The 25,517-nt window shown below is 41.0% G+C and overlaps 1 protein-coding gene across 1 annotated transcript; it reads right to left on the reverse strand.

Moving 5' to 3' along the window:
* Positions 1-23,969: 23,969 nt before the first annotated feature.
* Positions 23,970-24,969, reverse strand: LOC147879738 (uncharacterized). The gene is made up of 5 exons (XM_087371593.1): positions 24,800-24,969; positions 24,620-24,709; positions 24,457-24,541; positions 24,320-24,341; positions 23,970-24,061 (listed from the first exon to the last, which is right to left on the reverse strand). Exons 1-5 carry the CDS (start codon positions 24,967-24,969, stop codon positions 23,970-23,972), a joined length of 459 nt encoding a protein of 152 aa, XP_087227719.1.
* Positions 24,970-25,517: the final 548 nt, after the last annotated feature.

A 25,517-nucleotide genomic window follows, 5' to 3' on the forward strand; every position in this document is an offset into this window, starting at 1 on the left:
GCTCAATGTCACGACAGTCCCTTGCCAGGTGCCATTTGCATTAACTCCCACTTGTCTTGCCAAGCCTTGCCCCTTGGGTGCACTTACTTCCCATTGTCTTATTGCTCAATGTGATAGTCCCTTGCCAGGTGCCATCTGCATTAACTCCCTATTGTCTTGCCAAGCCTTAACCCTTGGGTGACATCCAGTGCAAAATATAGGTGCCATCTGCATTAAATCCCACTTGTCTTGCCAAGCCTTTCCCCTTGGGTGCATTGACTCCCCATTGTCTTATTGCTCAATGTGATAGTCCCTTGCCAGGTGCCATTTGCATTAACTCCCTATTGTCTTGCCAAGCCTTGACCCTTGGGTGACATCCAGTGCATATTTTGACTCTCATTTGACATAGGAGGTGATGACTCTGATTATAATTGTCTTGAATTGGCTTCTTGCCTAGTAACCAAATAAAATCCTTCAATGGACTTCAATACAAAGCTTTAATCATGGACATTCTTCATTTGCGCTGTCTCCTTCTACTTCCTCCATGGCGAGCATCCTTAAAAATTCATGTATATGCAAAATACTTTGCTATGGTATTTTTATTTTTCATTCTACCTCATATCCCATGTGCTTCTTTGATTTCTTCGCCCTTGAATGCCAAGACACTATGATTGTCTCCGTCAAAACTTGAGAGACCGCTTCATCATTTGGGACCCACTCCTTCATTATACAATTAGTATACAATGTGTTGTTATCCATATTCTCCTTTCTGCCCTTTGGCTCATACCGTACCACTGTAAATGTTGTAGCTCTCCCTTGGTCATCTCTTTGCACATCAACTACTTTTGCAACCCAAAACTTCACATTCTCATATTCATCATCCGATGGCCGAACCACAACAAAACAATCAACCTCTATATCTACTTGTGGCATAAACTCTCTCTTCTTCGGTCCACAATATGGATGTGGGAGAAATGATACAAATTCATTTTCAAAGACTGGAGCTAGGTGCAAATCGTTATGAACATTTGGCCAAAACATATTGCATTCTTCCTTGACATCCTTTGAGCCTCGCATTCTCTCAAGGTCCTTTATTAAATTTCGTGTCTTGTTAATTATAGTGGTAGTGTGTTCTCTCCAAGTAGGCTTCGAATCAGGATATCTCCATAGCATTTTCTCTTTGTATGTAATAAATGCTTTTAATCCTTCTATTTCACAGTTAGACCTCTCATTGAATTCTTGTATAGGAGCCCATGTTGGATACCTTTCCTTGCTGGGAATTGAAGTTAAGAGACTGTAAGGTTCTTCAGGTTCCCATTTTGTATCATGAGAATATTGTTGCCATTGCATTACGGGTCTTTCATCTTTTAAAAAAAAATGAAAGTAGTGTGGATTGGTATGACCTGTCAATGCATCACCACCCGTTTGTATGAAAGGTAGAATGAAGCTCTTGCAATCATACATTCTTACGAGCCTCTCACATACTGTACTTTCCTTATGACCACCAACTTGCCTACCACATCTTCTTACCAAGTCATCTATTATCTCCACATCCTTGCATTTAAGCTCCCTTGAAACTGTGCTAAAAACCTGATCGATATCCTCATGTGTATGCCCAACATACAAAAATCCACATTCGACCTCATTGAAGATTCGATGAGAAACTAGCATGGAGCAGAATGCAAACATGAGCACATTCTTATTTTCTCGCCAGCAATTATTAGCTTGTATTCTCAAAGTCGGTGGTAGGCAACCTTTTTCTGCATGTACATTGCGAATTGCCTTCATAATAGATGTTACAACTTGATTGCTATCATGTAGATGCAAGGAATCAATCCATATATCTGCCAAGAACTTAATTCCATGCACTAACACTCCACATAGATGTGTCTTTAGAAAGTGCTTTCCTTGTAATTTAGGTGGAGTGGCAACAAAATGAGGCAATGTTGTTGCATTCTGATCCATGCCATCTACAATAAGGCACATGTAGCCATCGAGATGCGAAATAGCTTGCTCCTTCCAAAATGCATATTTTTGTCTGGAATGTCGAATAAGGCCATGATGAGATTTTTTGTTTTTTTTGTATAATTCCCTTTGATTTGGACATGTTGCACTCTCAATCGCTCGCTTTAAATCATCACAGACATTGCACTTTGACATTTTTGCCTCCTTGGGATTTTAACATATCCAAAGTTCTTCTTCCAAAGAGTATACAAAGTATGAGAAGAAGCTACGGCATCCCCTCTTTGCCTTTGCTTTTCTACAATAGAAATAAATACTTCGAGCTTTGTCAAGCCCATTGGAAGGTGCATTTCAATGATCGCATCACCGTTAGGGAGTTTGGTAGATATATGTGGTTGAGGTAAAGCATTTTCATGTATGAAGTCTTGCAAAATTTCTGCTGCCCTGACAGTTGAGATTCTTGATTTGGACCTTCCTCTATTACCGTGAATGCTAAATTTGTTGTTGCCCTTTGCCTTGGTGACTAAATCCCAATATGTACCATGGGATAATCTTGTAATATTGCGATATGCCTTATTGCAAATCTTTTTTCCATTTACGAGAGGTTTTACCTTTTGTCTTGAACTTAGCCTTTTATTGCCATTCTGAAGAAAGCAAGAGAGACTTGTGAGAAGGTATTCATTTCTTTCACTTTCTCTTCTTTGCCACACGTGTCCTCTACATTCCCTGATGTCCGCAAGATCAATGAAGTGCATACATCTTCGCTTGCAACATAGATATTCCAATGCATTTAACATGTTCTCCTCCATTACTCTCTTCCTCTTTGGTTGCTTTTGTGGATCTGCCTGGATTCACTTTCTCTTCATGCATATGTATGACCGTTTTCGTTCCTCGTACGCTTGGTTCCATGATTCGTCATTGCATCCTTAGCCATATCACAATCAAAGTTAAATATTGAACAGTCATCTGTTGATCTCATCCTCGTTTTTAACATACTCTTAGGACCATTCAATGAATTGAATATTCTACGAGAGTATTGAGAACCTTGAAACTCTTCTACTCCTAAGAGAACATCACTCATTGGGACATCTTGCATGGCTTACACAAATCCACAAGCTTGATTGACACTAGGTTTGTTAATATGCATGAACTCATCCACACTTGACAAGACATCACTATTGAAACCTTTGCCCTTCTCACTGTGCAAGAATTCATCCACCCCAGATAAGGCTTCGCTTCTAAAATCATTTTGTTTCTCAGAACCAATGAACTCATCCACTCCAGATAAGATGTCACTTCTATAATTGAGTACATTAAAATTATCCACATTTGAAGTGATACGAGAGTATTGAGAACCTTGAAACTCTTCCACTCCTAAGAGAACATCACTCATTGGGACATCTTGCATGGCTTTCACAAACCCACAAGCTTGATTGACACCAGGTTTGTTAATATGCATGAACTCATCCACACTTGACAAGACATCACTATTGAAACCTTTGCCCTTCTCACTGTGCAAGAATTCATCCACCCCATATAAGGCTTCGCTTCTAAAATCATTTTGTTTCTCAGAACCAATGAACTCATCCACTCCAGATAAGATGTCACTTCTATAATTGAGTACATTAAAATCATCCACATTTGAAGTGATACGAGAGTATTGAGAACCTTGAAACTCTTCCACTCCCAAGAGAACATCACTCATTGGGACATCTTGCATGGCTTTCACAAATCCACAAGCTTGATTGACACCAGGTTTGTTAATATGCATGAACTCATCCACACTTGACAAGACATCACTATTGAAACCTTTGCCCTTCTCACTATGCAAGAATTCATCCACCCCAGATAAGGCTTCCCTTCTAGAATCATTTTGTTTCTCAGAACCAATGAACTCATCCACTCCAGATAAGATGTCACTTCTATAATTGAGTACATTAAAATCATACACATTTGAAGTGATAGAGCTTGGCACATGGGCATGCTTATTAGGTCCTTTGATATTTTAGTATACCTTGTCTTTATCATTGAAAACCACGTGCCTCTTTCTCATGTTTAAAAAGTGCATGCTCCATCTCATATTCTTGCCAACCTCATAGTAGGGATCACATAAGAATGTTATGTTATCAACCATACCATCATTAGTGACTTTTAGAATCGTCATTTGTGCAAATGACCATTGCTCCACTTGTTTAAATTCCAATACTTCACCTTCTGCTACAGTCTTATTTGCAAATGATCTCATTTGTAAAATGTCCCCTATAGTAAAATCCAAGGTGGTGCACTTTGTATTCTTGATAATGTCTGTTGCATAAGTCTCATCTTTGTTCCATGCTATAAATGATTGTTGGATGTATTGTAGGGCATAACATCTCCAAGTGTTTCCATATCTCCACATTTATACTTTAGCTCAACATGTGCACTAAGAATCTTTGATATAGTAACTGCCACCTTATCTTCGCCAAGTCTTCGAAATTGGTAAACTAAATTGGGATCACTATCATGGATTGTAGCAAATGTAACTACTTCTCTTTTGCTACATAAAATCACATCCATTTGTGAAACAAAATCTATAGCCATCTCCTTTGTGAGAGTCCTTCGCAAGCAAGCTGCAGTAGCAACAATTACATAAATATTAGTCTCTTTTTAATAATCTACTCATTTATTATAATTTTCAATTAGTACTTAATTTATTGGTGGCAGAAGTTATCCGATTAAGTACTCATCAGATGTACATGCCAAGTTATCCTTTGCATGGTCCATCGAGCATTAAATACTATTTTTGCTCTAGTGTCATGCACATTCATAAAAAAACATGCTACTAGGTATGTTATCCGATCAAGCACTTATGGGATGGGTGTGCCACTTTGCATGTAAGTCAATTCCACCTAGTTGAAGGTGTGTGCAAAGTATTGTGCCCATCAGATATGCTTTGCATTTTTGATCAAGCATAAAACACTGTTTTTGGCTTAGGGTCATGCACAACCATGAAAAAACACGGTCTTAAGTGTGTTAATCAAACAAGTACTTATCATATGGGGGCTCCACTTTGCACCCAAGTCTGTTTCAGCTAGGTTGAAATGTGTGCAAAGTATTGTCACCATCGGATATGCTCTACATGGTTGATTACGCATTATACAACATTTTTCCCGTAGTGATATGCACATCTGCAAAAAAACATGCCCTTAGGTATGTTATCTGACCAAGTACTTATCGGATGGGTGTGCCTCTTTGAGAACATTTCAATACCACCTAGGTTAAGGCATAGGGAAAGTATTGTGCCCATCGGATATGCTTTTCATGGTCGATCGAGCATTCAATACTATTTTTGCTCTAGCGTCATGCACATCCGAAAAAACACATTGCTAGGTATCTTATCAAGCACTTATGGGACAGGCGTGCCACTTTGCATGTAAGTTAATTCCACCTAGTTGAAGGTGTGTGCAAATTATTGTGCCCATCGGATATGCTTTGCATTGTGGATCAAGCATAAAACGTCGTTTTTGCCTTAGTGTCATGCACAACCATATAAAAACAGAGCCCTAGGTGTGTTATTCAAACAAGTACTTATCGGAGGGGGGATCCACCTTGCACGCAAGACCGTTTCAACTACGTTTAGGTGCATGCAAAGTATTGTCACCATCAGATATGCTTTGCATGGTCGATCATGCATTATATTCCGTTTTTTCCCTAGTGATATGCACATCTGTAAAAAAATATGCCCTTAAGTGTGTTATCTGACCAAGTACTTATCCGATGGGTGTGCCTCTTTGAAAACATTTCAATACCACCTAAGTTGAGGCATAGGAAAAGTGTTGTGCCCATTGGATATCCTTTGCATGGTCGATCGAGCATTAAATACTATTTTTGCTCCTATCATGCACATCCGTAAAAAAACACGCTGCTAGGTATGTTATCCGATCAAGCACTTATGGGATGGGCGTGCCACTTTGCATGTAAGTTAATTCCACCTAGTTGAAGGTGTGTGAAAAGTATTGTGCCCATCGGATATGCGTTGCATTGTCGATCAAGCATAAAACACCGTTTTTGGCTTAGTGTCATGCACAACCATGAAAAAACCTCGGGGGCGTCACTCATCATATGTAACCCTATCACGTGAGTTCAACAGAAGGATTTTTTTTATTTCTAAAATTTACAGAAATAAATATACATAAGGGACTATTTAAAATAGTTTTGGAAAAAATTTACAGATTTGTATAGAAAAGGGGTACATTTTATTAATGAAATTTTTTACAGATAAGGGACTTTAAATATAGGCCTTGAACGCACGTGATATAGAGGGTTTATAGATAGTGACCCCCCCGAGGAAAAAACACAGTCCTAAGTGCGTTAATCAAACAAGTACTTATCGGATGGGGGCTCCACTTTGTATGCAAGTCCTTTTCAACTAGATTGATGTGCATGCAAAGTATTGTCACCATCAGATATGCTTTGCATGGCCGATCACGCATTATACACTGTTTTTTTCCTAGTTATATGCACATCCATAAAAAAACATGCCCTTAGGTGTGTTATCTGACCAAGCACTTATCGGATGGGTGTGTCTCTTTTAGAAAATTTTAATAGCACCTAGTTTGAGGCATAGGAAAAGTGTTTTGCCCATCGGATATCCTTTGCATGGTCGATCGAGCATTCAATACTATTTTTGCTCTAGCGTCATGCACATCCAAAAAAATGCATTGCTAGGTATCTAATCTAATCAAGCACTTATGGGACGGGCGTGCCACTTTGCATGTAAGTCAATTACACCTATTTGAAGGTGTGTTCAAAGTATTGTGCCCATCAGATATGCTTTGCATTGTCGATCAAGCATAAAACACCGTTTTTGCCTTAGTGTCATGCACAACCATAAAAAAACACGGTCCTAGGTGTGTTAATCAAACAAGTACTTATCGAATGGGGGCTCCACTTTGCACCCAAGTCTATTTTAACTAGTTTGAGATGCATGCAAAGTATTGCCACCATTGGATATGCTCTGCATGGTTGATTGCGCATTATACAACATTTTTTCGGTAGTGATATGCACATCCAAAAAAAAACACACCCTTAGTATGTTATTTGACCAAGTACTTATCGGATGGGTGTGTCTCTTTGAGAACATTTAAATACCACCTAGATTAAGACATAGGAAAAGTATTGTGCCCATCGGATATGCTTTGCATGGTCGATCGAGCATTAAATACCATTTTTGCCTTAGTGTCATGCACATCCGCAAAAAAACATGCTGCTAGGTGTGTTATACGATCAAGTACTTGTGCGATGGGAATGCCACTTTGCATTTAAGTCAATTCCACCTATTTGAAGGTGTGTGCAAATTCTTGTGCCCATCGAATGCTTTGCATTGTTGATCAAGCATAAAACACTGTTTTTGCCTTAGTGTCATGCACAACCATATAAAAACACGGTCCTAGGTGTGTTATTCAAACAAGGACTTATCGGATGGGGGCTCCACTTTGCACGCAAGTCTGTCTCAACTAGGTTGAGGTGTTTGCAAAGTATTGTCACCATCGGATATGCTTTACATGGCCGATCACGCATTATACACCATTTTTCCCCTAGTGATATGCACATCTGTAAAAAACATGCCCTTAGATGTGTTATCCGACCAAGTACTTATCGGATGGGTGTGCCTCTTTGAGAAAATTTCAACCACCTAGGTTGAGGCATACTAAAAGTGTTGTGCCCATCAGATATGCTTTGCATGGTCGATCGAGCATTAAATACCATTTTTGCCTTACTGTCATGCACATCCATAAAAAATCACGCTGCTAGGTATATTATCCGATCAAGCACTCATGGGATGGGCGTGCCACTTTGCGTGTAAGTCAATTCCACCTAGTTGAAGGTTGTGCAAAGTATTGTGCCCAACCTAATATGCTTTGCATTGTCGATCAAGCATAAAACACCATTTTTGCCTTAGTGTCATGCACAACCATGAAAAAACACAGTCCTAGGTGTGTTAATCAAACAAGTACTTATCGGATGGGGGCTGTAGTTTTCACCCAAGTCCATTTCAACTAGGTTGAGATGCATGCAAAGTATTGTTACCATCAGATATGCTCTGCATGGTCGATTACATATTATACAACGTTTTTCCCATAGTGATATGCACATCCGCAAAAAAACACGCCCTTAGGTATGTTATCTGACCAAGTACTTATCAGATGGGTGTGCCTCTTTGAGAACACTTCAATATCACCTAGGTTAAGGTGTAGGAAAGGTATTGTGCCCATTGGATATGCTTTGCATGGTCGATCGAGCATTAAATACCATTTTTGCCTTAGTGTCATGCACATCCGTAAAAGAACACGCTGCTAGGTATGTTATCCGATCCAGTACTTATGAGATGGGAATGCCACTTTGCATGTTAGTCAATTCCACCTATTTGAAGGTGGGTGCAAGTTATTTCATCCATCGGATATGCTATGCATTGTCGATCATGCATAAAACACCGTTTTTGCCTTAGTGTCATGCACAACTATATAAAAGCATGGCCCTAGGAGTGTTATTCGAACAAGTATTTATTGGATGGGGGATCCACTTTTCATGCAAGTCCCTTTCAACTATGTTGAGGTGTGTGCAAAGTATTGTCACCATCGGATATGCTTTGCATGGTCGATCACGCATTATACACCATTTTTTCCCTAGTGACATGCACATCCACAAAAAACACACCCTTAGGTGTGTTATTTGACCAAGTACTTATTGGATGGGTGTGCCTCTTTGAGAACATTTCAATACCACCTAGGTTGAGGTGTAGGAAAAGTCTTGTGCCCATCAAATATCCTTTGCATGGTCAATCGAGCATTAAATACTATTTTTGCTCTAGTGTCATGCACATCCGTAAAAAAACACGTTGCTAGGTATGTTATCCGATCAAGCACTTATGGGAGTCCCACTTTGCATGTAAGTCAATTCCACCTAGTTGAATGTGTGTGCAAAGTATTCTGTCCATCGGATATGCTTTGCATTGTCGATTAAGCATAAAACACTATTTTTGCCTTAGTGTCATGCACAACCATGAAAAAACACGGTCCTAGGTGTGTTAATCAAAGAAGTACTTATTGGATGGGGGCTCCACTTTGCACACAAGTCCATTTCAGCTAGGTTGAGATGTGTGCAAAGTATTGTCACCATCGGATATACTCTACATGGTGGATTACACATTATACAACGTTTTTCCAGTAGTGATATGCACATCGGCAAAAAAACACACCCTTAGGTATGTTTTCTAACCAAGTACTTGTAGGATGGGTGTGCGGCTTTGAGAACATTTCAATACCACCTAGGTTAAGGCCTAGGAAAAGTATTGTTCCCATGGGATTTGCTTTGCATGGTTGATCGAGCATTAAATACCATTTTTGCCTTAGTGTGATGCACATTCGTAAAAAAACACACTGCTAGGTGTGTTATCCAATTAAGTACTTATGCAATGGGAATGCCACTTTGCATGTAATTCAATTCCACCTAGTAGAAGGTGTGTGCAAAGTATTGTGCCCATCAAATATGATTTGCATTGTCGATCAAGCATAAAACACCATTTTTGCCTTAGTGTAATGCACAACCATAAAAAAACATGGTCCTAGGTGTGTTATTCAAACAAGTACTTATTAGATGGGGGCTCCACTTTGCATGCAAGTATCTTTCAACTAGGTTGAGGTGCGTGCAAAGTATTGTGACCATCGGATATGATTTACATGGCCGATCACGCATTATACATCGTTGTTTCCCTAGTGATATGCACATCCGTAAAAAAACACGCCCTTATGTGTGTTATCTGACCAAGTACTTATTGGATGGGTGTGCCTCTTTGAGAACATTTCAATACCACCTAGGTTGAGGCGTACAAAAAGTGTTGTGCCCATCAGATATCCTTTGCATGGTCGATCGAGCATGAAATACTATTTTTGCTCTAGTGTCATGCAGATTCGAAAAAAATCACGTTGCTAGGTATGTTATCCGATCAAGCACTTATGGAGTGGGCGTGCCACTTTGCATTTAAGTAAATTCCACCTAGTTGAAGGTGTGTGAAAAGTATTGTGCCCATCGGATATGCTTTGCATTGTGGATCAAGCATAAAACACCGTTTTTGCCTTGGTGTCATGCACAACCATGAAAAAACACGGTCCTAGGTGTGTTAATCAAACAAGTACTTATTGGATGGGGGCTCCACTTTGCACGCAAGTCCATTTCAACTACATTGAGGTTCTGCAAAGTATTGTCACCATCGGATATGCTTTGCATGGTCGATCACACATTATACACCATTTTTCCCCTAGTGATATGCACATCCGTAAAAAAACACGCCCTTAGGTGTGTTATCTGACCAAGTACTTATCGGATGGGTGTGCCTCTTTGAGAAAATTTCAATACCACCTAGGTTGAGGCGTAGAAAAAGTGTTGCACTCATCGAATATCCTTTGCATGGTCGATCGAGCATTAAATACTATTTTTACTCTAGTGTCATGCACATCCGTAGAAAAACACACTGCTAGGTATGTTATCCGATCAAGCACTTATGAGATGGGTGTGACTCTTTGAGAACATTTCAATAGCAGCTAGGTTAAGGCATAGGAAAGGTATTGTGCCCATTGGATATGCTTTGCATGGTCAATCGAGCATTAAATACCGTTTTTGCCTTAGTGTCATGCACATCCGAAAAAAAACACGCTACTAGGTGTGTTATATGATCAAGTACTTATTCGATGGGAATGCCACTTTGCATGTAAGTCAATTCCACCTAGTTGAAAGTGTGTGCAAAGTATTGTGCCCATTGGATATGCCTTGCATTGTCGATCAAGCATATAACACCGTTTTTGCCTTAGTCTCATGCACAACCATATAAAAACATGGCCGTAGGTGTGTTATTCAAACAAGTACTTATCGGATGGGGGCTTCACTTTGCACGCAAGTCCATTTCAACTATGTTGAGGTGTGTTCAAAGTATTGTCACCATCGGATATGCTTTGGATGGTCGATCACGCATTATACACTATTTTTTCCCTAGTGATATGCACATCCGCAAAAAAACACGCCCTTAGGTGTGTTATCTGACCAAGTACTTATCGGATGGGTGTATCTCTTTGAGAAAATTTCAATACCACCTAGGTTGAGGCGTACAAAAAGTGTTTTGCCCATCGGATATCCTTTTCATGGTCGATCGAGCATTAAATACTATTTTTGCTCTAGTGTCATGCACATTCGTAAAAAAACACATTGCTAGGTATGTTATCTGATCAAGCACTTATGGGATGGACGTGCCACTTTTCATGTAAGTCAATTCCACCTAGTTGAAGGTGTGTGCAAAGTATTGTGCCCATCGGATATGCTTTGCATTGTGGATCAAGCATAAAACACCGTTTTTGCCTTAGTGTCATGCACAACCTTGAAAAAACACGGTCCTAGGTGTGTTAATCAAACAAGTACTTATCGGATGGGGGCTCCCCTTTGCACACAAGTCCGTTTCAACTACTTTGAGGTGCATAAAAAATATTGTCACCATCGGATATGCTTTGCATGGCTGATCACACATTATACACTGTTTTTCCCCTAGTGATATGCACATCCGCAAAAAAACACGCCCTTAGGTGTGTTATCTGACCAAGTACTTATCGGATGGGTGTGCCTCCTTGAGAAAATTTCAATACCACCTAGCTTGAGGTGTAGGAAAAGTTTTGTGCCCATCGGATATCCTTTGCTTGGTCGATCCAGCATTAAATACTATTTTTGCTCATGTCATGCACATCCGTAACAAAACACGCTGCTAGGTATGTGAGCCGATCAAGCACTTATGGGATGGGCATGCCACTTTATATGTGAGTCAATTCCACATAGTTGAAGGTGTGTGCAAAGTATTGTGCCCATCGGATATGCTTTGCATTGTTGATTAAGCATAAAACACCGTTTTTGCCTTAGTGTCAAGTAGATTTGTAAAAAAACACGGTCCTAGGTGTGTTATCAGATCAAGTACTTATCTAACTGACACGCCACTTTTCATGCAACTCAATAACACCTAGGTTGAGGTGGGTGCAAAGTATTGTGTCCATCGGATGTACTTTTCATGGTATATCACGTATTAAACTCCGTTTGTGCCTCAATGTCATGCACAACCATTAAAAAACACGCTTTTAGGTGTGTTATCCAACCAACTGCTTATAAAATGGGTGTACCACTTTGCATGCAATGCAATACCACAATTTTTGAGACTCATGCAAAGTATTGTGCCCATCAGATATGCTTTGCATTGTCGAACAAGCATTAAACACTGTTTTGGCCTTAGTGTCATGCACAACCATCAAAAAACGCAGTCCTAGATGTGTTATTCGACTAAGTACTTATGGATGGGCATGCCACTTTGCATGTAAGTCAATAATACCTAGGTTGAGATGTGTGCAAAGTATTGTGATGATCAGATATGCATTACATTGTCGATTAAGCATAAAACAACGTTTTTGCCTTAGTGTCATGGACAACAACCAATAAAAAACATGGTCCTAGGTGTGATATTCTAAAAAGTACTTGTCAGATGGGGGAGCCACTTTGCAAGAAAGTCAATTTCAACTAGGTTGATGTGCGTTCATAGTATTGTGTCTATCGGTTATGCTTTGCATGGGGGATCACACATTATACTCCGTTTTCCCCCTAGTGTTATGCACATCCGTCAAAGAACACGCTCTTAGGTATATTATCATACCAAGTACTTATTGAATGGGCGTTCCACTTTGCATGGAATACCATACCACCACTTTTGAGGCACGTGCAAAGTATTGTGCCCCTTAGATATGCTTTACATGGTAGATTGAGTATTAAATACCATTTTTGCCTTGGTGTCATGTACAACCGTTAAAAAACACGATCCTAGCTGTATTTTTCAAACAAGTACTTATCGGATGGGGATGCCACTTTGCACACAAGTCAATACTACCTAGGTTGAGGAACGTGCAAAGTCTTGTGTCCATTGGATATGCTTTGCATAGTCGATCGCACATTATACACCATTTTGTTCCTAGTGTTATGCACAATCGTCATAAAATACGTTTGGAGGTTAGTTTGGAGGTGTGTTATCCAAACAAGTACTTATGGGATGGGTGCACCACTTTGTATGCAAGTCAATACGACCTAGGTTGAGGCGTGTACAAAGTTTTGTGCCCATTGGAGAAATGTAGATGCGATAATATTAGAAAATTCTCGGTATGTGTATATGTGTGTGTGTGTGGCAAACAATTTTGATACAACAAAGTAAACACCTAGTGCAAAAATTATGCACTTTATACCTTGAGTATTGTGTCAAAATAAAAGCTGAAATAAGCTTGTTGATGAGGATAAATATGCCCTTGAATAAAAGCATAGTTGTTGTATGACCACAATAGGATCGCTTTGACACCTATGATTTTGCCCACATGTAAGTTTACAAATAGTATAAAAAATCATATAATAATATATTAATAGTTTGCAAATGTGTATAGCAAGTGAGCAATGGGAAGTGGAAGTGGGAGTGAGGAGGGAGGAGTGGAATGGGAGAGGGAAGTAATAGGGGTGTATGATAATAAGTATAAAAAATAGTATAATAACATATCAATAGTTTTCAAATGGCAAGTGAGTAATGGGAAGTGGAAGTGAGAGTGGGGAGGTAATAGGGGAGTAGGATAATAAGGGAGTGAAATGAGTGAGGGGAGTTAATAGGGGATGAAAAAGAGGAGGGTGAGATGGGGAAATATGGGATTTTGGGAAATGGGAGGAGTATGGGACGTGGTGGAAATGTGGGATGGGAGTGGTGGAAATGGGGGAGGAAGAAGAAATGGATGGGGGGAGGGCCAATGGAAGATTGGGATGAAGGATGGGGGTCCAATGGGAGAGGGGGAGTAATGGGAGCCAATGGGAGAGGGGAGAAATGAAAAGCCAATAGGAGAGAGGGGAGGAATGGAAAGCCAATAGGAGAGGAGGAACTAGAGAGAGAAAGAAAGAGAGAGAGGAACTAGAGAGAGGGAGAGAAAGTTTAGAGAGGAGAGAAGCCTTGGAGGCCGCGGCCTCTAGGAGGAAGAGGGAAGTGGAGGGGGATGAGAGGGAGGAGCCAAGGAGGGAGGGAGGAGCCCGGGGGGGGTCGAGGGAGGGAGGGGATGGAGGGGGAGGGCGGGGAAGGAGGGGATGGAGGGGGGGGAGGGGAGGGAGGGGCAGGGGGTGGGGTCGAGGGAGGGAGGGGGGGTTCTAGCGACCGCGGCCGCCAGGACCCCAAGGAGGGGATGGAGGGGGGGGAGGGGGGGGAGGGGAGCGGGGTCAAGGGAGGGAGGGGGGCGGGGGTTCTAGCGACCGCGGCCGCTAGGACCCCAAGGAGGGGATGGAGGGGGGGGAGGGAAGGGAGGGGCGGGGGGCGGGGTCGAGGGAGGGAGGGGGGGTTCTGGTAGCCGCGGCTGCCAGGACCCCAAGGAGGGGATGGAGGGGGGGAGGGGAGTGAGGGGGCAGGGTCGAGGGAGGGATGGGGGGGTTCTGGTGGCCACAGCCGCCATGACCCCAAGGAGGGGATGGAGGGGGGGAGGGGGGGGAGGGGCAAGGGGGATGGAGGGGATGGAGGGGGGGGGTTCTAGCGGCCGTGGCCACCTGGACCCTCCCAGGGGAAGGAGGGGATGGAGGGGGGGGGAAGCGAGGGAGGGGCGAGGGGCAGGGTCGAGGGAGGGAGGGGGTTGGGGGGGTTCTAGCGGCCACGGCCACTGGGACCCCAAGGAGGGGGGGGAGGGGAGGGGGGGGAGGGAAGCGGGGTCGAGGGAGGGAAGGGGGGGTACTGGCGGCCACGGCCACCAGGACCCCATGGAGGGGATGGAGGGGGGGAGGGGTGGGGGTGGGATCAAGGGAGGGAGGGGGGAGGGGGGTTCTGGCGGCCGCGGCCGCCAGGATTCCAAGGAGGGGAGGGAGGGGGGAGGGGAGGGAGGGTAGGGGCATGGTCGAGGGAGGGTGGGGAGGGGAGGGAGGGCAGGGGCGGGGTCGAGGGAGGGAGGGGGGGTTCTGGCGACCGCAGCCGCCAGGACCCCAAGGAGGGGATGGAGGGGGGGGAGGTGAGGGGGGTCGAGGGAGGGGGGTTCTAGCGGCCACGGCTGCCAGAACCCCAAGGAGGGGATGGAGGGGGGGGAGGGGAGGGAGAGGCAGGGGGGATGGAGGGGATGGAGGGGGGGTTCTGGCGGCCATGCCCGCTAGGACCCCAAGGAGGGGATGGAGGGGGGGAAGGGGAGGGACGGGGGGGGTGGGGTCGAGGGAGGGAGGGGGGGTTCTGGCAACCATGGCCACGAGGACCCCAAGGAGGGGAAGGAGGGGATGGAGGGGGGGGAGGGGATGGAGGAGGGGGGGCATCATGGCGGCCGCGGCCGCCAGGATGGGAGGGAGGGGAGGCGAGGGAGAGAGAGAGGGGAGGGGAGGGAGAGAGAAAGGGGGAGCAGGGAGGGGAGAGGAGGGAGCGGAAGGAGAGAGAGGGGAGAGGAGGGAGGGGAGAGAGAGGGAGAGAGAGAGAGGGAGGGGAGAGGAGGGAACGAAAGGAGAGAGAGGGAGAGGAGGGAGGGGGGGAGAGATAGAGTGAGGGGAGGGAGAGAGAAAGCGAGAGAGAGAGTGAGGGGGGAAGGTATGGGAGAGAGAGAGAGAGTGAGGGAGAGAGAAGCAAGGGAGTAGAGGGAGTAGAGGGAGAGAGGTCGAATTCTTACAAGAGCGACAAATAAGATTTGACTTAGGAAAAGAATGAAAGGCACTTATGAGAAGAAAGTATCAAGAAGAATGTTGAACACAAATTTGAATTCTTACAACTAAGAGTAGAACTATCACGAGCTCTTCAACACAAATTTGAATTCTTACAACTAAAAGTAGAACTATCACAAGCAAGAGCGACAAATAAGATTCTTGCTCAAATAAGATTTTACTTACTATCACGAGCAAGAGCGACAAATAAGATGACTTACTATCATGACCAAGAACAAGAGTAATAAATAAGATTTGACTTACTATCACGATCAAGAGCGACAAATAAGATTTGACTTATGAGAAGAATGAAAGGGACTTACGAGAAGAAAGTATCAAGAAGAATGTTGAACACAAATTTGAATTCAAAAGGAATGTACGAGAAGAAAGTATAAGAAGAATATTGAACAAAATTTGAATTCAAATTTATAATGAATTCAAATTTCCCTCTCTTTTTTCAAAATTCAAATTTATGCGTGGGAGGAGTGGGCTAGTTTTTCTTATATATACTCTTCTTTCCATTCATTCATTCTCATTCTCTCCTCATTTCATTGAAGCAACCAAGAGCGGAAGAGAAAGGATAAGCGGAGCCTTACTTTTTTCACTTTTTCCAGGTACTTGCATTCTTTTTCATTCGTCTTGTAATTCTTTTTCTTTACTTACAATTCTTTTTCAATTAGTTTCTTGTTAAAGTTTTTGAGTTCTATTTCTTTAAATTTGTCTAGTAATTCTTTTTCTTTACTTACAATTCTTTTTCAATTAGTTTATTGTTAAAGTTTTTGAGTTCTATTCGAATTAATTTCTTATTGAAATTTGTGTTCTAAATTTGAAAAGAGAGATAGAGAGAAAGAGAGAGCTAGAGCGAGAGAGGAGAGAGAGAGTGTGTGTGTGAGAGATAGCACTAGATTAAGAGAGAAAAGAAAGGAGGGAGAGAAAGTAGGAGAGAGAGAGAGAGAGAGAGAGAGAGAGAGAGAGAGAGAGATTAAGAGAGAGAAGAGGGGTAGAGGGAGAGAGAGAAAACTCTTGGCAGCCGTGGCACCTAGAGGAGGGGGGTTTTTTAGAAGGCATTACAATTCTTTTTAAATTAGTTTCTTATTTGAGTTTTTGAGTTCTATTTTAATTAGTTTCTTATTTATATTTGAGTTTGTAAATTTGAGAAATGAGAGAGAATAGGGAGGGAGAGAAAGAGAGAGGAGAGAGGGAAAGAGAGAAATTAAGAGAGAGAAGAGGGGCTCTTGGCGGCCGTGGCCACCAAAGGGAGAGAGAGAATAGAAATGAGAGAGAGAATGAGAAATGAGAGAGGAGTAGGGAGGGAGACAAAGAGAGAGAGGAGAGAGGGAGAGAGAGAGAGAGATTAAGAGAGAGAAGAGGGGCTCCTTAAATGAGAGAGAAGAGTAGGGAGGGAAAGAAAGAGAGAGGAGAGAGGGGGAAAGAGATTAAGAGAGAGAAGAGGGGCTCCTTAAATGAGAGAAGAGTAGGGAGGGAAAGAAAGAGAGAGGAGAGAGGGGGAGAGAGATTAAGAGAGAGAAGAGGGGCTCCTTAAATGAGAGAGAAGAGTAGGGAGGGAAAGAAAGAGAGAGGAGAGAGGGGGAGAGAGATTAAGAGAGAGAACAGGGTCTCCTAGCAGCTGTGGCTGCTAGAGGGAGGGAGAGAGTAGGGAGAGAGAGGGAGAGAGAGAGAAAGAGAGAGAGGGAGAGAGAGAGAAAGAGAGAGAGATGGAAAGAGAGAGAGGGGGAGAGAGGGAGAGAGAGAGAATTTCAAGAGAATGAAACGTGGCGAGAGGAGAGAGGGAAAGAGAGAAATTAAGAGAGAGAAGAGGGGCTCTTTGCGGCCGTGGCCACCAAAGGGAGAGAGAGAATGAGAAATGAGAGAGAAGAGTAGGGAGGGAGAGAAAGAGAGAGAGGGAGAGAGACAAGAGATTAAGAGAGAGAAGAGGGGCTCCTTAAATGAGAGAGAAGAGTAGGGAGGGAAATAAAGAGAGAGCTAACAGAGGGAGAGAGAGAAGAGAGTCTCCTGGCGGCAATGAGAGAGAAGAGTAGGGAGGGAAAGAAAGAGTGAATTTATGGTTTGTTTTGAAGAGTGAATTTATGGTTTGAAGAGAGAGAAGAGAGTCTCCTGGCAGCAATGAGAGAGAAGAGTAGGGAGGGACAGAAAGAGTGAATTTATGGTTTGTTTTATATTATACTTTTAAAAAATTATAAAAGAGTGAATTTATGGTTTGTTTTGAAGGTGAGATAATATTTTTATATATATTCATCTTTTAAATTGAAAAATGTTAACTTTTCTTTAGATACTTGTTCTTCATTTCTCTCACATGTAGGTTTAGCCTCTACATCAAAACCCCTTCTTTTGCATATTTAAGCCTCTTAAACCCCAGCACATTAAAATGAACATAGAAAAAGAAATTATTTATTGCTTTTCTTCACTTCGATGGTTGGTTTAGCATAGTTTAGCATAGATTAGATTGCCTTAGAGGAGAGACAATTCTCCAACTTGCCAATCGAAGCCATGCTCAAATTTTTCTAACTAGTTCCTAATCGTTGTCAGTCCCTTCGCTCACATGTAGTTTAACACTCATAACATGCTACTAAATAAGACATTTTACCATTTACCAAGAAGTTTATCAGCGGGCAGATTGCATGAGCAGATATCAGTGGATAGATTACATATATCAGTGGACAGATTACATGTCATGGGACATATTGGAGCTTGATGATTATTGGTTATTTTTATTGCATTTGTATAAATATTTAAGCTCATTTATTGTCATAAAAAACCTTGTAAAGCCTTCTATGCTATTTTTTACATTTATTGTCATATGAAGCGCCTTGTAATAAACCCGACCATCTCGACCATTCACTATTTAATGAGTATCAGTGGGTTGCATAAGTGGATATCATGTGGGCTGCATAAGTGGATATCAGTGGAACAGTTTTTAGTGGGTAGATTGCATTAGTTGGGTATCAGTGCATAGATATCAATGGATGGATAGATTACATGTCATCATGAAGATTGAAGCTTTATGACTAGAAGGCAAATCAATGGATGGACAAATTACATGTCTTCACGAAGATTGAAGCTTTTATTTCATTGTAAAGCTTTATTGGCTAATTTTTTAACATTTGTACGAATATTTAAGCCTTGTAAAGCCCTCTAGGCTATTTCCCACATTTATTGCCATATGAAGCCTTGTAAAGCCTTTTGGGCTATTTCCCACATTTATTGTATCAAGCGTTTATATTGTGCTTTACTTGTATGTATCTAAATTCTTCATTATCTTTTCTTGTAGGATTATGGAGCAATCAACTAATGTGGGGGCTATCCTAAATGACTCTGAGATCAGAGAATGGGTCTCTGATGTCACTTTGAATTTGAAAGGAAAGGAATATAGCCCCAATGGCTTTAGTAGGTGGACTCGATATCACATGGGCAGAAGAGCTTGGTTTCTTCATCAAAACGAAAAGAGACTCTTTCTACTTATGTCCAAAAGGGAGTTCAATGATGTTGAAGATCCATGGGATGCTACTTTCTTCAAAAAATATATGACTTCAAGCCTTGTAGTAAGCATAATGAGAGAGCCAAAAGAGACTTTTATGGATATTTTTACAAAGAGTTCAGATCCTGAAGTTGGTGGTCTTCATTTTATTGTGTCAAGGAGAGACTCAAAGGCCTTTGTGATGCCTCCTCCTCAACCATCAAAGTTTCCAGAGCTGTAAAGTGCATTAGAGGCTCTTTCATATACTTGGGAGCAATTTCCTAGTGTGGTGGCAAAAAGGATGCATGCAAAGATAATGTTTGAGTACTTTCAAGATGCACAATATGCTCCTCATATTCAAGGATCTTCACATGAAGGAGATCAAAAAGCTCAGACTTCGATGCAGGGACAAGAAGAACAGGCACATTGTCATAAACATGTAGACCATGAGCGCAAACTTCTAGAGCAAGAAATGGTGGATGTAACTAAGGATGATGAAACACAAGCCTTGAGTGCACAAGAATTAAAAGAAATTGAAGAAGATCAAGGTCGATCCACTGTAGTTATGCTAGAAGCTCTTGCTAGCAAACCACGACGTGAAATGCAAAAGGCTAATACCACAAGAGCCACGGTTCCAAGCAATAAAAAAAGGCATTGTCCCACTATAGAGAGAGAGAATGTGGATCAAAAACGGTTAAAAGAAAAGAAAGATGAAGAAGACTTAGAACTCGAGGCTGAAGATGATCAGGATGAACTCACATCAATCAAAAATCTTAATCTACGTCTTAATGAAGCAGTTATAGATGATGATGTGGGATATATCTGGGGTCAAAGGACATGGTTTGTGAATGCCAAAGATGTGGAAGCTATAGCTGTCTTTAATAGCCGAAGCCTTGATATATCCTATGCACTACAAATATACGAGGCTTTGAGAGATGGTAAGAAACCTATGGCAAGCAATGTGGTCCTGTGCCCAATAATGTTTTGTCCAATCAAAAATAATTTTTTGGATCAAATAACATTTACAGGGCCTACACATTTCGAGGAAACCTTCAGTCGATTCTTTAAAGACACTCTTAAAAATATTCCACATGAACAAGGCGAAGAGGCACAAAGTGAGAATATGCTAAAGGAAGCAAAGAAGGAATTCCTCCTTCATTGCAGATTCCAGCCCATTGATGGTCAACATTGGGCTTATGCTTGTAATCAGATCACAAAGGAAGCAAAGGAGGTCAAAAGACTCACTTCAGAACAATTTGAAAAGATAAGTTCATTCCATTATTATCCTACAACAATCTGTATATTTAAGCATGAGATCAAGTATTTGATTGAGTTCGAAAGACTTAATCATTATGTCCATGGAAAGCATAAGATATCCTCAACATCAGAGGTCTTACAGAAGGCAAGGGTTATATGGATAACATTTGGTTCTCCAAATCCTGATTTAAAGCGAAAGGTCACAAAAGCAGACGCCGACACACTCACGAACTTCTATACTTCTTTGAGTGTAGTTGTGCCTAGGGGAACTCAAGAGCAAGAAGAAAATATGACAAGCCTCAAGGTGGTGAGGGACAGATATGCTGACTACACTTCTATCATATTTTGTCCTGTTGAAGTGTTCAATGAGATGCTTGAAACGTGCATTGCTTGTGAGCGTGGATAGTTGACCTATGAAGCTCCTTTGTTTATCTCCAGAAAGTCAAAGGTAATGGATAAGAAGGAGTTGATGGCAAGGATGTGGAGGCCTATAAAGTACTTACTTGACAAGTATGCATCCATGACAGCACAAAAAATTTTAAAGAAAGAATGGTTTTTTGGAAAAAAAGACAAAGACCACTGCATGGAAGAATGCATCAATGTACATATGAGGCGTGATGCAGTGCATAGTGCCATTAAGTATTTGCTGTCAGAGAAACAAATTCCACTTACTCATTGTAACATTGACTATAATGTGGTGAAGCATATAGCTTCTTTGTCAACACCCAAGGTAAAGCTATGGGCAAACAGGTGGATTAAAAAGGATGAAGATGGGTCAAAAATAGTAACCTCTTGTATGAGAAAAGAAATCCCACAACAAGTGGTTGCATATGTGGAAAGATTAATTAGCGAGATAAAGATGCGGATAGATATGCACCAAAGCTTTTAATTCAATGTAGAGGTTATGGCAGAGTCTAGAAAGCTTGTGAACTTCAGGGGAGTCTCAGAAGATGACTTCATCAAGAATGAGTCAGCATGGGCTAATAAGCCACAACTATTCTTTATCAATGAAGTTTCTAGCGATGATATCCACAACTTCATTGATAGAATAGTATATACCACCATTAGCAAAGTGGCAATTTGCAACATTGTCATTTTTGTTGATAAAAAAGAAAAGAAGCCATGCAAGTTACTCTAGAGCGAGCATATTCATCAGATTTGAAGATCTATAGTGATGTTTATGTAGCAAAGAGAGGCAAGAGAGAATGTGGCATAGCGATTCAATCTCTTGAATCATTATTTTTGTGTATGTGGAGTCCCAACTTTAATCACTCCTTACAAAAGAACATAAGAGGGAATTCAAATAATTTGAGATTGATGTTGATGCTAGAAGAGCAAGATATTCCTAGGTTCATACATTATCAAAAAAACAACTATGGAAGTCCACAAAAAGTGGGAGTCTCTTGTTTACCATTGTGGAGAATTTGCTATCAGCAGGTTGGGAGGTCACCTTGTGCAAGATGGGATATTTATTTGAGGATCTCCTCAAAAAAGGCAACTCCACAAATATTATTGGAAACAAGCATTTCATGGCTTATTTTTAGCTTCAAGCATATCTAACCACAGGCTATGAAAAAGAGATAGACCACAAGGACACTGATGACATGGATGATTACCTTGAAGATCATAATGTCCCAATTGATGATGATGAAAAGATGGACTTACATGACCCGTTCAGAGAGAGGTTGGTGGATGAAGACAAACATGACGATGCCTTCTTTGATAATTATGGCTCATAGGGTATGAAAAAAGGCCACTACGACAATACTTAGCAGTATGAACTCTCTATTTCTCAACTAAATACAATTTTTTAAATAATATTTAAATTTAAAGATAATGAATCTAATCTCTCATATTTATTTACAGGCAATAGAGGGAGAAGAAATGGATGAAGTCAATATGGAGGCACTCCCTTCTACTTCAGCAATGCAACTGCCTCGAAATTTGATTGAAGAATCCCATGAGCACAAGAGCTTTAAAGACACCATGGAAAATTAGAATAACTGCAAACATAGAATACAAGCTATGACAGAGACCCATTCTACAAATTTAGCTGCATTGGATAAAATGGAGAGCTCATTTGAAGTTAGGATCATTTTGAAATGAGAACCTCAGTATTTGAGCTTTGGTAGAGAGGAGGTTTCAATCCTCTCCAATCCTTTAAAAGAGGTTAATGACAATGTTATCCTGGCCATTCTTAGGTAACATTTGTTTATTTATTGCTACTTCAATGAGCTAGCATTTGTTTATTTGTTTACAGTGTAGTTATATATCAGTTTCCTAGTGCAGAATGCAAATCAATTCTATGAGCTAACGTTTGTTTATTTCTTGGTGCAGTGTAGTTATTTCTCAGCTTCCTAGTGCAGTGCAGCATCATGTCTACATGCTCGATGCTCTCCTTTCTTCTATTCTTAGCTCTCCTTAAAAGACTATAGAAGATGTTTGTACCTGGTTAAGCCCTTTGAATTTATATGGGGTGCGAGTCATCTTTATGCCTTATCATGAGGTGTAAGTATCAACTCTAACCTTATTTTTACTATTTCTTTGGCAAGTTTGTGTAAAACAATAATCATTTTTATTCTGGTTGTGTAGTTCACATTGGAGTCTGATCACCTGGGACCTTGAACTCAACCGTTTGTGGTTTGTGAATTCAATGGAAGGTTATCATGCCAACTCCCCAAGGTAATTATTCTCTTAATATTTTTTTTACTTTCTTATTTTGTATCTTATGATCATGACATATTAATATATTTAATATGTCATGATGGATAGTGCTGCATACGGCTAGTATCTGCTATCAGAACAACCACAGAGCAACAAGACCAAGTAGAATTTAAAAGACATCTATCAGTGGAGCAAAAAGATGGGCACAGCTGTGGGTGGAGAGTTGCCTACAACTGCATGTTGTTTCTTAGAGAGATTTTTGATTTGGAGTTACCAGTCAAAATGGAATCATATACAGAAGCCGATCTGCTAGCATTTTGGACTGAGAGTATTTAGTGTCTAATTGCTACCATTGGGAAACAACCTGAAAATATGACGACATTGCAGCATGTATAAAACCTTATCTTTATACTCGTATGCTTGTTCAATCCTTTAATTGGGATGTGTAAATCTCATAACTTTTTTATATTTTCCTCCAAGAGGAGAAGAGACTGAGTCTAATGAAAGCATGCTATCTTTATACTTCTATGATTATTTAAACCTTTATTTTTATTTGGGATGTGTAAATCTCATAACTTTAAAATTTTTCCTCCAAGAGGAGGAGAGACTCACTCTAATGAAAGCATGTATGAAACTTTACTTTTTAAATTTTTGCTCCAAGAGGAGGAGAGACTCACTCTAATGAAAGCATGTATGAAACCTTATCTGTTTGTTTAAGCCTTTATTTGGGATGATCTGTTTTCTACTGCTCCATCCTGTCCTATACAGTATCTTGGTTCTGGTCCATTGTCTCCTCTACTACCCCTAGAGCATCTGTTTGCTGCTACTCCATCTTCTCCTCAACAACATCAGCAGTAGGTCCTTGTTCCTATGGCTTCTCCTCATCAGCACTAGGTCCTTATTCCTGTGGCACTACATCAGCTTCATTTGTGTCATCAAGGTGTATGACACCTTCTCGGTCTTTAGAGCTCTCACTCAACTCGACAATAGCTAGTACAATATGTTTGGGGGAGGCATAGCTCGAAAACTTCCAAATTGTATTAGCTCTGAAATTATATACATAGTTTGAGCTGAAGCTATCTTCTCTCATCTACAATGGCATATGATGATTTAGAACACTTTGTACCACTATCAATTATCTTGAAGCTAAATGAAAATTATTTTTTCTTACAAGGTCTGGCTGTCCTATCTCAAAATAGCTTGAAAGTAGATATTTGGCACTGATCAACACTCTCCATCCGTAGCTACTTGAATCATCTTGTTGTGGTGTCTGTACAGTTGGAAAGATATGTTAGAAACTATTAACATCTGAACAAAACAAAATTATTCAATAAGTTCAAAGGCATAGCATGAAATAGATATTATTAGAGGGAATGACTTTTTACCTCTGGATTTACTGGCTCGATTGAATCCAATAGAGAGACATTAGGACGACAGTGATCCAATGCATCTAGAAGCCTTCTAATACAACTGCAATACATATAATTTAGTTAGTATGAAATCAAAAGAATGAAGTTTGAAGTTAAAAAAAGCACACACACCACTTACAATTTCATCTCTTTGTGTGTGTTTTTAAGAGAGTTGAATATAAAGAATTGCTTCTGTTGGATGTCAATAGAAACAAAACTCCAGTGGTAACTGCGTAAGGAAAAAAGCATTAAGAAATCAAAGGCTACAAGAGTGCTCAATCTTAAAGAAGAATCCCAAAAGAAGCAGTCACCCACATACCTGTTATGGTATGGAAGTAGCAAAACATCGAGAACTTCAAAATTGCAGTGACTGAACCACTTGGAAATACCGATGGGAGTTTCCTTTGCATCTCTTAACTTGGAAGAAATGGCAGGATCAATAATATGACTTGTATGCTGTACAGAGTGGTGAAGCCAGCTCCTCATCATGCTGCATGGGACCAAAAAATAATTAGGTTAGGGTATAAAGGAGGTACAAGGAGGATTGTTTTGTAAACAAATGTAAAATAATAGACACTTACTAGAGAATTGCAATAATGATAGTATCTGAGCAATACTCATTCTTATGAGCCAATGCTGCCAAGCATGGGTCTTTTCAAGTCAAAATCATTCACTGAAGTTTCATCCTCAATATGGACAACTATATTAGGGCCCAGCTCCTGCAACCTTCTTTGTATCTACAGCTCCCTCTTTCTAGTCTCCACATCTATAATAGATTTTGATTCTTTTATTTGCTACTTCAGTGACTCCTCATAAGCATCCTTCCCTCTGGTCTTCTTTGAGTGGGTTCCTTCAACAACCTTAACCTCATCTACCTTTGACTTCCTTGTAGGTGGAATTAATAATATGTCTCTCATCTTTATGTCCTGCCATTCCACAGGATGAACAAGCTTGTCATACCTCCATCTCACTCTGGACAAAGTGTTGAAGTCTTTGGCCATCAGAGTCACCCTGTCATCATGGGATGCTACCAACAT

The sequence above is a fragment of the Dipteris shenzhenensis genome, chromosome 33 (genome assembly GCF_047967505.1).
Source record: "Dipteris shenzhenensis isolate YYH24624 ecotype China chromosome 33, Dip_SZ_1.0, whole genome shotgun sequence".
Classification (NCBI taxonomy): Eukaryota; Viridiplantae; Streptophyta; class Polypodiopsida; order Gleicheniales; family Dipteridaceae; genus Dipteris; species Dipteris shenzhenensis.

What these genes read in the sequence shown, in the direction of transcription:
- LOC147879738 (XM_087371593.1), bottom strand. Translation starts at nt 24,969, where the DNA reads ATGATGAGGAGCTGGCTTCACCACTCTGTACAGCATACAAGTCATATT. An exon ending in ACACACAAAGAGATGAAATT is followed by an intron (nt 24,542 to 24,619) that starts GTAAGTGGTGTG and finishes TATGTATTGCAG; the next exon opens with TTGTATTAGAAGGCTTCTAG. An exon ending in TCGAGCCAGTAAATCCAGAG is followed by an intron (nt 24,342 to 24,456) that starts GTAAAAAGTCAT and finishes CCAACTGTACAG; the next exon opens with ACACCACAACAAGATGATTC.